This window comes from Thunnus maccoyii, chromosome 12, assembly GCF_910596095.1.
Source record: "Thunnus maccoyii chromosome 12, fThuMac1.1, whole genome shotgun sequence".
NCBI classification, from domain to species: Eukaryota; Metazoa; Chordata; class Actinopteri; order Scombriformes; family Scombridae; genus Thunnus; species Thunnus maccoyii.
Genome location: NC_056544.1, coordinates 26,356,894 through 26,374,459, shown reverse-complemented (window position 1 = coordinate 26,374,459; position 17,566 = coordinate 26,356,894). Strand labels below are relative to the sequence as shown.

The window sequence follows — 17,566 nt, the reverse complement described above, 5'->3', positions numbered from 1 at the left end:
CTATCACTTATGTCAGCATTACCGCTAAGATGAAGGTTTATTACACAGGGGGCACAATGGCACATAATGGACCATTGTTCTGGCTTGATGTGGTAGAAAGGTCACTCGTCAAACACATTTCTCCAGCCATAATGTCCCATCCTGCCATTTCTATACCCCTTTATCTGCTGCCCTCCCCCTTCTTGTTCTGCTATGCACTCTTTTTGTTCAACCTCTGACTCGTTTCGTACCTCTCTCATTGCTTTTTTTTATCATTTACCCTTCATGCTGAGAGTGTTTCCATCTCTCATCAAGGCTAGTCCTTACCCAAATATTTTGGGACTGCGAGGGTAATGATTAGGCCAAGTGTGGTTTTCCTTCCTGTCTCATTTCAATCAACGTAATTGTATTTGTGAAACATTTTTAGCAACATTTCCCTTAAGTGCTTGTCAAGTTGACGTAGATAGAGGCTTAAAGGAATAGTCCGCTGAACACTCACTCCCTGCAGGCTTCAAGGGAAGCTCTGAAAAGTTAATTTACTTCCACTCATAATGTTGTTTTCCCCTCTAATATGACAGCTTTCAATCATCACTATCACAGTCGGCTGTTTACTTTTGTTGCAGGCAACTGTGTCTGCTGATGTGACAAATGTTGTGACGGCTAACCGTGCTAGTGATGAATGAAAAGGTGTTTATTAGTTGATATTTTGGTTAGATCATATCTGTTTAGGGCAGCAGAGAAGTGGAATGCATTGCAGAAATAGTTTGGGAATGGCTGACAATAAAGCCTACAAGTTATGTGTTTGATACTTATTGAATTATTTTTTGGTGGAGTATTCCTTTAATATTGATTTATCCCAATTTTTTTTATTGGTTTTGATATTTATGATTAACAATGTTGTCATTTTGGATTGTAGTTAATATTGAAAGCTCTAGGAGTGCAGAATATATTAGCTGATTGATCGATTAGTCAGTCAACTGAAAATTTTGTTAATCGATTGACATTTATCAAGCAAAAATTGCTGCTTTCCTCTATTTTATACCATTATAAATTGAAAAACTTGTTGGTTGAGTCATCTGAAGATATTGCGTTACGGCTGTGGGAAATTTTGATGGTAATTTTTAACATTTTTATAGACTAAATAATTCAATTAAGCAAGAAAATAACAGATAAATGAATGAGAATAATCATTAGTCACATCTCTCTAAAAAGCCAAAAGCTCTCTCTGTACTTGGAGCACTTACTCTCTCTCGCAGACCTGTTTCCACTCACAAATGGAGGTCGCCGTCTTTGCCCTTTTTCAATTATTCAGCTTTTAAGAAATGAGATTGTGTCCTTTCTCACACACCTCGACTGGTTCAAAGCTGCATCCTTCCTCACTCAGAAACTGGCCCCGTTGACCTGTCCAGTGCCTCGTTATGGAAGGGGGGGGGGGGGGGGGGGGCGCACGGAGAAGGCCAGGCGCTGGATTGGTATGTCTGGCCTTATCTTATCAGCCACAGCGCTTGTGTATACAATCAGTAGCTGCTCCCACTTCTGCTGCTGCTGCTGCTGCTGCTTTCTGTGATGGAAAACACTGTTTTTCCTCTGGGTTTAAAGATAGATCCCTCAAGGGCCTTGCTTCCTTCTGCGCTATTAGATAATTGCTGATTCTACAAATAGTGCATACACAGCGTGCAAGTCCACAAGCTTTCATCTGACAACGGAGTAAGTTGTTGGAATACGTTTTTGCTAAAAAGATTGTTACCCCTGTTCAGATTCAGTAGGGAGCTTTTAAAAGCCATCAAATGCATTACCAGCCCCATTTTTAGTAGTATTTCCACCCATATCCGCCCCTTTTTTTTTTTAAAATCCACAATGTGTGCCCTCCTATGGGGAAGCCCTCCTTATGAGATTTATTGTTTCATTATGCACAGCATGCAAATTTTCTGGAGGAAGCGTTTCAGATTTTAACCCGCCGAGTGTTCAGTGAAGTCGCACCCCCTACCTTGTCACCACTGCGCCTGTCCCATTCACTTTCCCACTGCCATTAAAAAGGGGCCTGGAGAAAAGAGAGCGGTATGATAATTGCTAGTTGTAAAGCTCTGATAATTTGGCAAGGCTGTAATTACGGGGCAGCGCGATAGGTAGTCCTCCTGCTGTAGAAAATGGTGTTGCCAGTTATTCACAAGATAATGGCCTAAAGAGAACGAGCGAATATGTGATTTCTCTGTGTTTGAGTTGTTCTGTGTGTGAGACAGAGAGGTGTCAGAGGTGTGTGTGTGTGTGTGTGTTCGACAGAGATAGAAAGAGAAAAGGACAGTAGCTATACATTAGCGCCACTCCGTGAATACAAAGAGCTGTGGGGGCGAGAACCTATTATTCATTGTTTATGTTATTTTTTCAGTAGGAGAAAAAGCATAAATAATAGACTACACATATCCTCTCTCTGGTCTGTAATGGAAAGTTCAAAAGGTACAATAAACAATCACTTGCAGATGTTGCAAGTGGCACGTCTGGTGTTTTGTTAACGTGACACCTGAGATTTACAGCGTCAATTCAAGGCTTTAGCAACATAAAGGTTTTACCTGACAAAGTGGAAACTAGTACGGCGGCGGTCTGTTTCCCACAGAGTGATTTTAACCATGATTCATAAAGAATTTCACTGCCATTCATATCTGGCACGGCTCTAAATATGTCTTTTGTTCTGCCTGTATCATGACTGTATGTGGTTTATGTCACAGTTTTTTTGTGCTGTATAGTGATTTTGTGAGTTAGTTAATGAGCAGTATTCTGTGTAAAATTGTTTCTTATAGTGTGACTTTACAAGTGATTGTTTGACATGGTCAGTGGCCAAAGACAGCTAGACATATTTGCTAATTTGCAGTTTTTTCAGTGCTCATGTTCACTAACTAACATGGTGCATTTGCAGTTTTGGAAGGTCAGCAAACTGCCTTCTTTTAGGTAGGTGATTTAGATATAAACAAAGTCATTCAGTCTTTTTATATTATAGCAGAAACATGTTTACTGTATTATAATATAGTATGTATGATTATATTGTTGATAAAACAGTTGTGGGAATGTCTGTTTTTGATTCTCCAGTGAATTAAATACCTGACAATAGCGCCTTAGTGGCCCAATGCCAACAGATAGAGATAATAGACGACAACATATCAACATATCTCACAATATATATTGTTCTAACACCCAACTCTACAGCCCACAGCCTGTAGTCTGGACCTGAAAGGTAAGTAGCTTATCTACCTGTAGATTGTAAATGAATGCATTCATATCACCTACATCCTCAGTTACAGAACCTCTCTAATGTCACTTTGGTTCTTTGGCTCCAGTAAGTGAGACTGAATTTTAACAAACAAGACTATTTCTGCCCTAGAAATATTTGTTAAAAATACAACCCTGTTCTTCTATGACCCGTTTTATCGTCGGTCAATATGGTTAGGAGCGTCGTCCAAAAGTTAATGTACTATAAATATGTAATTCATTTCCTGGACAGTTGTTTTGGTTTGGTTTTCAAGATAAAATAATGTTTATGACATATTTGTCAAAAGTAACAGAATAAGGAACAGGGCGTTTTTGCAGTTCTTGACATATAAATACAACAGTAACACATGGATGAATTTGTCAAGGCGATATCCAACATAACAACATTAAAACTAGCCTAAAGAATGCAGAACCAGCTCCAAAACTACATAGAGTTTTAACTACACAGAACCACACTCGTGACTTGAAATAAAAATTAGTTCCAGCAGAGTTTGATTTGAAGTATCAACATGTCCTTCATCATCTTCGCCATCAGGATCCAGGCCAAGACCAGGGAGCTGAGGGAGCGCCAAGCCAGGGAACGGGACTATGCCGAGATCCTGGACATAAGCCGCTCGCCGGAGAAGGCGTCCGAAGACGAGCACCCGTACGCCGGCATCAACCCCCTGAACAGCTCCGTAGACAGCGGACACAGCCGGCCCCACAGCCCCCGCGACGATTACCCGCACCTCCATCCGCACCACCAGCACCAGCACTCCGATTCCCTCTACACCCAAGTCAGCAAGGCCCGCAATGACCGGCCTCCGTCTGCAGATAGGTAAGGCCGGGTTTCTTGTTTTGTTTTAATTTTGTTATGTTGCGTTTTATGTTGTGGGACTTTTCCCCTTGATTCCAATCTCCTTCGGGTGCCATTTCCGTTCAGGCCGGGTGACAGGCTGCCATTCGTGGTTCAGCGACCCTTTTTACCTCCAATCCCAAAGCCCAACCCAGTCATGGTATTTCAGTAAAAGGTCTGTCCAGGCCTGATTCTGCCTTCACATTCCCAACTCTCGTAACTCTGAGGCAGCATTATTGCCCGGACACTGGCTGGCTATCACACCTGGAGGAGAAAATAATCATAGCAACAGAAGGCAGGCGGTAAATGTCAGCTCGCCGACTGCTAGACACAATGTGCTGTTCTCGTGAGGGTGGGGTGGGGGGGGATTACTCAGGGGAGGGAGAGACTGAATGGAAACCTTTGAATATCCGTCTCTCTTTCTGTCTCCCTTGACCTTTCTACCTCTCTTTTATTTCTTTCTTGCTCTTGTTGTTTTCACCTTGTTGCCACCTTTTAGTTGCATTTCTCCCATTTCCCCCCCATTAACATGAAATATTCTTCTCGAGCTACCGTCAGCTTCTGCGTCCATGATCGACAGCTGTCAGTCAGTTTAAAATAACCAACTCAGACCTGCCGTGAAGATCCTCTTCCTCTGTGCCTCTGCTTTGTATTCATACACTGCAACCAAGTGGAGTTATGAAACTTATAACCCAAAGCAAAGGCCACTGCAGTGACAGCCGGCCAATTGAAAACCCCCAGAATGTTCTTAAAGCTTGCATCTTGTCAGCAGCAGCAGCAGCAGCAGCAGCTCTCAGCACCGCAGTGTGACTGTGCCGAGCTGCTGCTTCTCCTCTATCCTCCTCCGATCAATGAATGGAGAGATTCGTAGCCTTAAGATGGATTTTGGGGGGAAACTGGAAGCTATTCGAGGAGAGTCTGCAGCATAACAGAAACATAGGCAGTGCGGGCGAGTACAGCTGGAGCTGAATGAATGAGTTTGTCTTAGTCGTGCTTTTCGTGTATCCCCAGATGGCCCCAGCAGCCTGTGTGTACTTCAAGAATGCTGTAGCTCGTATTGATTCATAATTCATTGCGCTGCCGTTGTCGCTGTTTTTTTCCTTTTTCTTTCAAGTCCCTGCTGTAGTGCTACGTGATGGTATGCAGATGCACAGCAGAAGATAATATACTATATATCCTATTTAATTAGATGAGGGAATTCACTTTTGATTTAGGCTCTAATCATAGTCTTATTAAAGTTTACAACCTTTTCACTCATTGACTACCAAAGCAATATGTACTTCCCCCACAGCGAATTTATTATATTATTATATTTTATCTTCGGGGTGAACATGGGGGCCATCCCTCCCTTAAGGCCACAACAACATTAGCATTAACAACAAGTTAAGGTAGTGAGTTTAAGTGTTAAAATCATTCATAAAGGAACCTCTTTTCTGTTTTATATCCCAGTAAATGGAATATCTGGCAAGTTTTTAACCTTTTGGTTGGACAATACAAGCAATTTGAAGATGTCATCTTGGGATATGGGAGCCTGTAATGGACATTTTTGCCTTTTTTTTTCATTTATAGATTAAACGATAAATCAGTGAGTATAACAAATACATGAATCCACAGTAAAATAAGCCCTAACATGGATAACCACAACTATACAACTTAGCCAATTAGTTTGGCAAGAAAACTTTGCATCCAAGCCTCTGGTTAACTTCTCTTCTAGCTTTCAAAGACATAATTCTTCTATTTTATTTCATTTTGTTTCATCACAGAGAGATGAAGGTGGAATAAAATCGGACTTATCAAGTCAAATCAGCAGCAGGTCTCATTTAAATTTGATGGGCTTGTGAACTTGAGAGCATAAAACGTGTTCAAATGCTTTATGCTTGAAGAAATAATGTTCCTTACATGATTTCAGACACAGCCGTAACACATGACTGTAGTTCTTACTGTATGTCCTCACAGCCAACCAGGCTGCTTCACACTTACAACATTCGCTCTTTTCAGGGGGGGGGGTTTGATTACAGCAGCATAGATGCCAGAAACACAAACTCCTTAAAGATATTGTGTTTCGTTCCCAGATTCCCAATCGTAAGAAAAATATACCTCCTGAGAGAACCAGAGTTTCCTGTTTCCTGTCTGCGCCCCCCCCCCGCCCCCCCCCTACTGAACAGGAAGTGAATTAGACTCTGCCATGTCAAGCGTAGGAGCGAGGGAGGCTCACACAACGGTGGGAGTGTTTGTTATTATGGGATTCGAATGGCAGCGCGGACTGATATCAGAGCTTAAGCATTGTGGAGATTTTGATCAAAGCAATAACATGGCAAATGTTTTTTTTTTCTGCTACACTAACACTTCTCTTTTTAAAATGGAAGGCATACCATGATAAGTAAAATATCAACAGTTTTAGATTACAATTGAGTCAGCTTATAACGTCGCTGTGTGCTGGATTTGCCTTTCTCACTGTTCAAATCAGGAAATATTTAAATAGCTGAATCTGTGGTGGGTTATTGTTTCGGTTCGTTGAAGAGAAGCGGATTGATTTCTGAACATTTTTAATATTTTATGCCCATTTTATGCCCTAAATCCAGCATGATGTGGCTTTTTTTTAAATGTCAGCGTGGTATATTAGTGTTTGTACAGTCCTTTTGTTGCTGCTGCAATGATGTGATTGTCACAAGATCATGACTCAGAATCAGATGGGGTCAAAGATGATACAAAGTCATGATCAGACAAACATTGTTCAAACATTATTTTAGATTTTAGCAGAGATCCGCTAAAGGGGGCAGTCACCCCTGGTAACCAATCTTAATATGGGAACAATGTGAAACCGCAAATGGCTTTATAGCTTTAACAATAAAATCTCGAAATCAATCGAACATGTAAGTGGGGAGCTACTGGAGTGCGGCTAAAATCGGGAGTGATGCTTTCATATTTCCTGCATTTAAAAGCCTTGCGGTTGCATTTTATAGCACTTTGTAAATGGTGTACAGAGTTTGGCTGAGACAGGATTATAATGCATCACAATAGTCTGTATGAGGCCCATTTCAAGCATTTACTGTGCATGTCCAAAACATGGTATGCATCACAACTGATTTATATCTTCAGTCTCTCTAAAAATAATAAGAAATGAGAATTAAGTGCCTCAAAAAAATACACAACCTTTCTGCTTTTACTGCTGCCACTCCCACCACCACTGCCGCTGATAATGATGATCTTCCTGAAGCATGTTATTCAAACCTCGTGCCGACCAGGAGGAAATTCAGTTCCTAACCCTAGCACTGTCACTTCCTCACACAACCCACTGAACAACCGGACTAAAACATTTTTCTCCAACGTCCAAACGAGAATACCAGAATCACACCCGCCCCAGTAGAAGTCTCTCTCAATCCCTCCCGGGGGCTGTAAAACGTACAATTGCCTTTCTTAGCACCGCAGCGCCTCGGCAAGTCCGAGGGGAAAGAGGAGAAAAAAAAAGACAACATGCAGCTGTATAAATATCCAGTGGAATTCATTTTTAATTGCCTCTTTTTTCCTTCAAACATAACGCTGTCAAAAAATTTCAATTTAACTGTAGAGGTTTAAAAACAAAAACAACTAAAAGAGGCGAGCAGGAGCTTCAGAAGCCTTTGGGAACAGTCTGCCCGTTTCCTTTGCTGTAAGGAGCATGACTGTGAGGGCTTGTAGGCTGGAGCGGTCCGCTGCAACGAGCCTGAAACAACATTTAGCTTTTTTCTTCCGAGAGTCCGCTTTGTAACATTTGCTTTGAGGATTAGATGTGTTTCTTAGATGTTTCCTATTTACGTTCAGAGCTACATATCGAACAAGACAGTAAATTGAAAAGTCGTACATGTTTATCCGGTAGCACATAATGTTTTTTTGTTGTGTTACACCGTGGTTTTATTGTGTAGGTGGTACGGTGTAGTATCGGGTTGGGAACATTTCTCCTTTTTTAAGTTTTTCTTTTTTTGGCTCTCAACCAAATTGCATAACCTTGCTGCTGGGACAGTGCTGCTCTCTCTTTTCTCCCTTCTCAACATGCCAAGCAAAATATTGTCCAAAGCTCAGTGTTTTTATCTCCCCGAATGTTTTTCTACTATTACAGCTAACAAAATATTTCACACTGCCATCCTAGAGTGTAGGTTGGCATCTGGTAACATTTGTGGTCATGTTATTTTTCCTAAACAGCCTTTGAACCGTAAATTATGAAGTATGAAAAGAAAACATCCAGTGATGTCTGGCCAGCTCACTAACACGTTTCTTTGGCGTTTACTGTAAATTAATAAGCCGAATTCATTAAAAAACATATTGCAGAAGCTTTATTAGCTCTCAACAATCGCCGTATCACACTCCATCCCTGTTGTACGAGTGTAAGTGCGCACGGAGCCAAGTGAATTAGCCACCATTGTTTTATTCCCCTCCCAACTTAGAAGGCAGCAGTGAATGCTGGGAAGGCTCTGAGGGATTTGGTGTGATTTGATTCTCCGCCTTTCCCGAGGAGGCAGCGCTCTTATTGAATCGGCTCCATTACATTTCATCTCCACCGGGGGAATAAGGGGCCTCAGAGGGAGCGAACGCGGTCGTGTTGTATCACAAACACACCAGAAACAGCGAAGCAGACAAACAAACAGACAGCAGTCACCTTGCAGCTTTTCACAGGCTGATAAGGTGGCGTGTGTGTGTGTGTGTATATATATGCCTGTGTGCATGCATTTACACTTGACTTCATGTATGCTGTGTGCTCACATTGTTTAATAGAGTGTGTCTGTGCTGGTGTCGGTGCCGTTCTCCGCTATGTTTAGATGCAGGTGCTTTTGTTCATGTGCACATGAGTATTTGCTGGAAATGTGGAAGAGTGAGAGTGACAAGTCAAAGGTGTGTGTGTGAGCCACAGATAGAGAGGAGGTGGCAGGTATGCAGCTTCACACTGTGAATACAAAGCTCCCGCCTGCTGTAAGATTCTGTTAGGATTCCTGTTGATGGTGGTCAAAACCACGGCTGGATTAACCAGTGAAGCGGCCCTGCAGCAAAAATGAGCCATGTGCTCATGTTGACCCACCGTTCCTCCCTCTTTTCTGTGCATTGTGTATTGTATCCTCTTGCCTGACTACACATGGCAGTTTCATTATATTTTGCCCACAGCCCCTGAAACCGACCAGCACTCCTTTGTTGCAATGAAACCTGTATGTTTGTGTACATATATATATATTAAATGACTAGTTGTTGAGTATAAGGGCTCCAAATGCAGCAGCTGTTTTCAGAAAACATGCACTGATAAACCCACTGAACACTACCTGCACAGCACCAAATGGCAGGCAGACACAGTTAGCAGCTAGCTAGTAGAACACAGTGGAATATTTAGCAAGTTAAAAAGGTTTTTAACTTCCATTCATGGACTTTCATACATCAGACGACCAGATGTACAACTCCAAATGATTGCTCCTGCTGCTTTGAGTCTTCTAGATGTTTAAAGGCAATTGTTTGCCAACACATGTTGGCCATGTTCCACTGGCTCCAAATGACCCAAAAAAATCAATCAATGGCTTTAATGGCCTCATCATTTCAGTTTATATTGTGCTTTAGTGGTAAATATCACCAAACAAATTTGCAATTCATCAGATTACCACAAATTGTCTGTTTGGTAATCAAGCCTCGGTGGAAACATAACATAAAGAGTGTGTGTGGTCCCAGAGAGTTTGGATTTTCTGCATTTTTTAAGCACTTATGAGTTCATTTAAAGCGCACTATTCTTTCATTTAATCTGGGGGCAAACATGCAACTAATCCAACATTCCTGTCAATTCAGGGGCCTCTTAGACTCCTGACAGGAGCCCCAGTTTGGCACCAAACACATATTATACAAAGACCAAAATAGACTCTCAAACACAATAGTATGAAAAACCCTTCACAAGCTCAAAAACACACAAAGAAGAGAGATTTAAAAGATGTAAGCTTTGTTGATTCTACAAACTTGTGGCCAAACAGTAGGTGCCACTATTCTACATTCTATGATGAGACCAACAGATGAAAAAAAAAGCCTTTCTCACTCATTATCCACCATAATCCATTTACCAACACACATTCCTGTTGTTCCTCCCTGATTCCCATGTCTCTGTAATCCTACTCATCTGACCTTAAAGTGTTCCTCGATCTGTTCCTCTTTCTCTGTTTTCACATCAACAAGCCGTTTACCTCACTGAATGATTTAACAGGTTATTATGTCACAGTTACTCTTGTACAAAGGTTAATTTTCATGACATAATCTGATTCCAGCGGAGCATCCGTCCCCTTTAGAGCTACACCGGCTATTCTTAAGATGTTGCTGTGCAAAATTTTGTTGAAACCAACCGAATCATCTTTCACATTTTTCCTATTTTCAAAAATTTTCCCTCCAGTCACACAGTCGAAAACTTGAGATTTGTTTTTATTTTTCTGTGTGGCTCAAAGTCTGACAAATTCAATTTTAAAGCCAAGTACATAAAGTAAAAATATTCAGCTGGAAAACCGCGCGGAAAAGTGGTTTACTTGTTCTCTGCCATCGGCTTCTTTCTGCCAGACTAACCTGGGGTTGGAAAAACTCGCAGCTGTGACTTTTCCCCTCTTAACAACCATTTAAGACCTGAGAAAAAAAATGAAGCTTGGTCACATCTTTCCGCGCCTCAGCTGCTCTACTTTTTTGGCTCGTCATGTGCGAATAGACCCACAGACGAGAGATGTTGGCTTTCACTGCTATGCGGAATATGAATGTGTGTTCTCACCACTCACTGAGCGGTACAGGATGTCTTACTACAGCTTGGGGAACATCTCTGCTTGAGGGTCATCACGACTGCTTGAAATTGTCACTCTGAAGCCCGATGATGAGAACACAGACAGAATTTTGATTAGCTGCCTCTAAATTTGGCCCTCGAGTGAAAGACATCTACATAACACAGACATAGTTGAACTTTTGCACCTGAGAAAACTCAGTGCATCAGCAGAAGGTGTCTTTGGGAGGATTCGGTGTCTAATCTGCAACACAGATAACTGCTTTTGAAGCCAACTTTAGTCGCACGACGGCCACGACTCGCCGTTCTGTTCCACCTTTGGGTTTGATTCTGTTGAGAGCTATTATATATGGGAAAACAAGAAGTTATAGCTATGTTTCTGTGGGCATGACTGGATATACACATTATGGGGCACCTGGAAAGAATTTGTCTTTGGCCCTCTATTGACACCCCTCCTACTTACCACCAATTATGGGTGGCTTATTGTGTAGGTACCTTGTAAACTCCAAGAACCCAAAACATGTACACAGCTTTCCTATGTTTTCCCAGAAACCCAGAAAACTCCTGTGCTAGAACAATATTTGTACAGCTTTTTTGAGAAATACCCACCAATTCAGAAAAATAAAAAGTAAAATAATCTTAAAAGATCTTAAAACCTTGACACAAGGCTCCTTTTTTATAGTAAGGACCCACCTTCATTGATTGATATAGGGCTTTAGTGGTATAATGAAATAACTGCAAACCAGTTTACATTGAGTAAACCTGTGGGGGTTTGAGGTCCTGGGCCAGTTGCCCAGTTTGCTTTGTAGAAAGTTGAGCCTTGTCTGTGGGTTTGTATAGTTGCTAGATGCAAAACTCACTTTATGGATCGGGGGCGTGTAAATGTGAAGTATGGTGATGCATCAGTGATCATGAGTTGCAAGTTAACTGATGATGCAAGCAAACCAATTCTTCATGATGTGTTTGAAACTCAGCGCCGCAGATGTACATCCAGCTACTGTTTAGTGACATTCTACAGATAAATGAACTGATAATTTAATCACAGTGAGATACAGTTTTGAGGGAAACAAGGACACTAAGTCTTTTGTGTTACATAAAGGTCAGGATGTTCACCATGCTGACAAACTCAAACAGCATGACATCTGTTTCTGTTCTTTAACATGTACAGTACTTAAACTTGAGATCAGTTCTTTTAAAACAAAAACTACAATTCCAGCAGGAAGGCTGGACATAAGACACCAGAACGCTCAGTCAGGGAAGCTATATTTCACCATGACAACACGTTACATCAACTGTTGTTTTCAGGATTTCTTTTAACTCCATTGCAGCTGCAATTTTGATTGTTTTGACTTGTACGTATCCTCTTACATGAACATCTTGCATATTTACAATTTCAATCGCCATTGTCGGGCAAGTGTACCGTTCAATTCCTCCATTAAACATCCGTAATGTCAAACATTTCTGTCGTCAGGAAGGACGGGAATCTTCAAGGCGCATCCACACACACACGGTTCTTTATCTTTTGGTATTTCAGTTAGCAGATAGGTAGCAAAAAAAAGGTGGATCCTCTCGCGCCTGCTGTTTTTCCAACCAGAGAACCATTTAAAATAATTTAAAATCGCTGACACCGTCCTTTAATCAATATGTCACATTCAAACGATTATATATGAGTGTAGAGCGTGAGATAGGTTATATTAAAGTTAGGGGTCTGTCAGCCGCCATCTGCTCCTATATGGTAGAATTTGTTATATTGTGTATGAGGAGAGACAGGCCAGTCCTCTTCCACTCCTAATCCCTGGATCAAGGCCAAGAGCTACAGAGGAAAGATATGTTCTGCCCCGGGGAATCCTTTATGGATGTGGGAGAGGACGGCTCAGTGGATTTTTAGGGGTCATTTGGGTGTTCCCGGGTTGGAACGAGAGCAGGCGGGTAAAGACTTTATTTCCATAGTGCTATATAGCTGTTTTGGAAAATCAGAATCATCATCCTTTTTTTTTTTTAAATACAGATGTCTCCATAAGTTGTTTTTACTGGTATTCTGTCCATCTCGTCTGATTTGTCTCCTCAGTTCTTATACGGGTATAAAAACTCGAGCGTACTTATTGTAGAGCAAATAGAGCAGCCTCGGGGGCTCGGGGACACAAAACCAAACTCACTGTTTGGACTATTAATTTTTTTTTTCTCGAATCTCTAAGGGACTGTTATTTTAGATTGTAAAGAAGGAGTTGTTTTAAATAACTTTTGAAAACAAAGTGGATTTGATTCGGTTAGAGTCCGTAGAGGACCTATGAATAAAACTTATGATATACAGTACAATTAGCTCGCGGTTGCAATATTTATTACTGAGCGGGTTTCGGTCGTTAGGAATATTAGTTTGACCATTTCCCCATGTAGCATAGTCTGAAATATTAATTTGATAATTCTCTGGTCTGAAACTGCTACATATTTTATAGGCAGTGAGTATGAAAATAATGTCTTTCAGTTCTACTGTACTTCAGAAATCCTAATCGTTCCTTACATATTTTGGAAAAAACAAAAAACAAACCCAAATAAATAATTAGATGAGTTTGAATCCGTTCTCAAGAATAAACAGCATAGATTCAGTCAGGCAGTCAAAGTCAATCAAGGCAAACAAATTCAAAGTATCTTCCAGTACTTTCACAGCCTGGATATGAATTTATTCACTCATTATTTATATAACGCCTCCCTTTTTTTTTTTTCAAGGCCACGGGTTTGTGAAGCATGTTATTGGTGTCTTCACTTTGTTGAGATGGATTAGTTCTCATATTGATACAGCAAACACTGAATAAAGCCGCCTAGAGACCCCCGAACAATCCCACCGCAACCGACTCTTGTTCTCATCAAACTGGGTCATGTCTTATGAACAAATATTTTATAAACAGTGATGTTTTCAACACCTTCAATTAACATCTTGAATTATAAAGCAAATTTTTAATATTTAAACCTACAGAGTGGAACTTTTGTCTTCTGTCTTCTAGCAAGAGTAATTACAAAAACACTGTCGACACATGCTCAGGCTCCGCCGTAGCCTACTTTCTTGCTACTGTTGCGGCTATAAAACGGTGGATATATTGATTTTAGCGTCACACAACCCCCCCGAAATGACTTATTTCACTATCAGAATTTGCCCCACTTGGTCTGATAACATTTGGAAAGTCTAGAAGATTAAATTATTGTCACCACATTTAAAAACTACATTGTCAAACCCATTTAAAAAAGGGCTTGAACGCAACGGATGTTCATTTATATGTAATAGTCCCACACTCCAGCCATTTTCAACCAGTCGAGTCAAGTGATTTCATGTAACCAACGCTCCCAAATTCATTAACCAACCACATTTTTTAATGAATTTTCAGGATTTTTTTGTTAACAGCAGGAGAAAAAAATACCAGAATCCCCCTTAAGTGCATTATTACTGTCTTAATATTAATGAAGGGGATTATGTCTCGATTTTATGTAATGGGTATTCAAGCTGGAGACTCCAAACATTTTAATAGCAGACGACCTACTGTGCTCACACTAAATATCGCCACCCTCTGAGTGCTAATCAGAAGATGAATTAAGTGTTTGATCTGAGCTAAATGTACACATAGTAATCCAAGATTACACTGTTGTCAAAATAATTATTACAGTGGTGTTCAGCGTTCATAATAATACCATCAGAGAAGAATATCCTCTGTTTAACCTGGTTTTTTTTAAAAAATATTTTCAGCCTCATCATAAATTTGCGTGATAATTCATCTTTTACCTTTTTAAATGTTCTCTCTCTTACTACTTCACCTCATAAGACACTTTTAAATGCTCCTTAATGAGGTTAGAAATGAAATTTATAGCATAGCTGTTGTTTTTAGGCCCACAGAGTCCATAAAGGGCTCCCACATTAAAGCTGTTCATAATTTTATTGATTTAGAGAAATATTGCCAAGGTTTTTTTTGTCTGTAAGCCCGTTTAACCACTAAATCTCAATTTGAGAACATTATGAATCATAAGCATCAAGCAGAGGCTGAACAGTCTCATAGAAAACTTGACTAGTCTGACATGTGATTATGTAGAGTCACAGAACTTTCCTTAATCCAGAGAAACTGTTTACACTGTAGATACGTCTACAGTACGTCTGGTAGCAGAAACCACAGATGTCATCACAACGGAAGATGCCGTAAACAAACAAACCACACTTCACACTCACAAAAGGCAGAATGTCTGACTTACTGATTCTGTTTGTTTTCACAGAGGAGATTCTTTCTTCTTCTTTTTCTTTTTCTTTTTTTTTTTTTCTCCCCATTTTCAGGACTGTAATTTTAGCTGAATCCTCCATTCGTGAGTAATGCGGCTCGCATGCAACAGAAACAGGGGGAAAAGCCCCACGGGACGCTGGGAGGTATTAGACTGAACAACAGAAAGCAAGGAGTGATTAGTGTGGAAACTGTAGCAAACACATATACACACACACAGGTGGAGATTAGAGGATTGAAACAGGGATGAATCATTGATGTGTTTGATTTTTATGTGTGTGCGTGTGGTCAGGGACAGTCTGACGGCCATCTCTGCCCTGTATTGACCATGTCTGATAGCGTGATGATGTCATTCTCTCTCCTATGTGGAGCCAGACTGACTGTCCATCTAAAAAATCTTCAGTGTGGGCTTTACTTCAAATGTCACACACAGGAAATGCCAAATAAAGACTACAAAACTACTGAATGTGTTGAACCTAGCAAAGCCAAAAAATGACACAAGAGAACATTTTCATTCAAAGGTCAGTTAATATACAATTTCTCTCTGTTAAAGTAAAAATAAGTCTTCTGATACACACAGCCTTTTATCACAGTTGATTACCAATTATACTCAACATTGGTGATGCATAGAGTTAGCATTATAGTCCCAAAAGAGCTGGATTTTGGCTTAATAGAACAGTTTGTGTAGAGCAAATAGAAGAAGAAGCAAAATAATCAAGCTAACTCAAGCAGAGCTCCACACTTCACGACTCTCCCTCCCTGTTGAAAGGGGATAAGACAGACCAGGGATGCAGACTTGTCAACCTGTAGGCCTACTTTTTTTTTTCCACGTCCTCAAATCACAAAAGAGCTAGAAGCAGCGCAGCCATTAATGTCACAAACGTCTCCGCGGAATCCACTTAAGGTATTTAATATTCATCAGATCAAAGAATTTGCCAACATTCTTAATAGTACTCTTAAAGAGCTTAACTGCAGCCGGCCTAACTCTGACAGTATGTTGCACATTAGTGGAAGTGGCGGGTAATGGTGCATGGGGGGTGGGGGTGGGGGAGGGGGGGGGGCTCGCATGACGTATTCTGCTTTATCTCCCGCTGGGAATTTGGGATTCGGTCTGTCACAGTGGGAGGAGGGAGGGGGGGGCCGGGGTGTAAGTGGGGAACTCTTTGGCCATTTGGGTTTTAAGCACAAGAGCAGCGTGCAGGCTAAGAGCACAGTCTGACCTTAAAAGGCTGTTGACCCACATTCGGTGTCATGGATGGCACTTTACATCACTCAGCTGTCCGACTGGAATCCCCCTGTGTGTGTGTGTGTGTGTGTGTGTGTGTGTGTTTGACTTGTATGTATTATGTATGTATAGTGCATTGCCCACTACCAGTGTCTGTCCCTACAAAGTGCAAAAAAATGTAATTTTAGTGTTTTTGAGGTGTATTTTCATGTCTTCATTGTAAGCATATGTGTAGAAGGACTTCCTGTGTGCAGCCATTGGTCGATTAATCAGTTAGTTGATGGACAGAAAATTAATTGCCAACTATTTTGATAGTTGATTAATCGTTTTGACAAATATTCTCTGGTTTCAGCTTCTCAAATGAGAGGGTTTTGCTGCTTTTCTAATCATTTAGCATCATTTTTTAAAGAAAAAAGTCCAAATTCTCTTTTTCCAGCCTCTTAAATGTGAACATGTTCTGGTTTTTTCAGTCTTCTGTGATATTAAACTAAATCTTTGAGTTATGGACTGTTGGTCGGGACAAAACAATTCACCATTTTCTGACATTTTATAGACCAAACGACTAATCAGTTAATCAAAAAACATAATAGACAGATTAATCAATGACAATAATAGTCAGGTGCAGCCCTACCACAGTGTTTAGTTTAGTGCTGAAACATTATTTATTGATTAGTCAGTTTTTTGACTGATTCCTCATTTAAGTCATTCATCAAGGAAATATGCAAAATATTCCTTTGTTACACGTTTCTCAGTTTTATATCATTGTGAATTTAATATTTTTTGAATATTTTGGACTGTTGCAATTTGAAGACGTTGCCTTCAGGGATTTGGAAAATTTTAATAGGATTTTTCAGTATTTTCTGACATTTTTATTAACTTTTTGAGTTGATAGTAGATATATTAGAGAAACCTCTGGAGAGATGAGGGGATGACAGGCAGCAGAAGTTCCCAGACGGGATCAAACCGAGGAAGTTACAGCCTAAACAATAAATCAGTTCATCAAAAAATATTGAGAGGTTAATCAATAGCAAAAATAATCAATAGTTGCAGACGTTAGTGTATGTGAACCTAAAATATATTCTTGTCTTCTAATCAGTCTAATGTCCACCATTACATCCCCCCCCCCATAGACGAACCACCAACCCCCCATTCTGTACATTAATCATCCTAAACTGGGCCATACTGAGAAATATCTGAAAGCCAACAAGAAGGGATTATATATAATCTAATAAGACGTTTGATTTAAGTTTTTAAGACGT

General features: G+C 40.4%; 1 protein-coding gene across 10 annotated transcripts in view; it reads left to right on the top strand.

Annotated features, from left to right (window-relative positions):
• Positions 1 to 17,566, top strand: part of LOC121908028 (partitioning defective 3 homolog) — a 252,280-nt gene that overhangs the window by 191,790 nt on the left and 42,924 nt on the right. For all 10 annotated transcript variants that reach the window (XM_042427694.1, XM_042427699.1, XM_042427695.1 and 7 more), the window contains one exon: positions 3,776 to 4,057. In XM_042427694.1, coding sequence (XP_042283628.1) covers positions 3,776 to 4,057 — 282 coding nt within the window. The remainder of the gene's footprint in view (positions 1 to 3,775; positions 4,058 to 17,566) is intronic.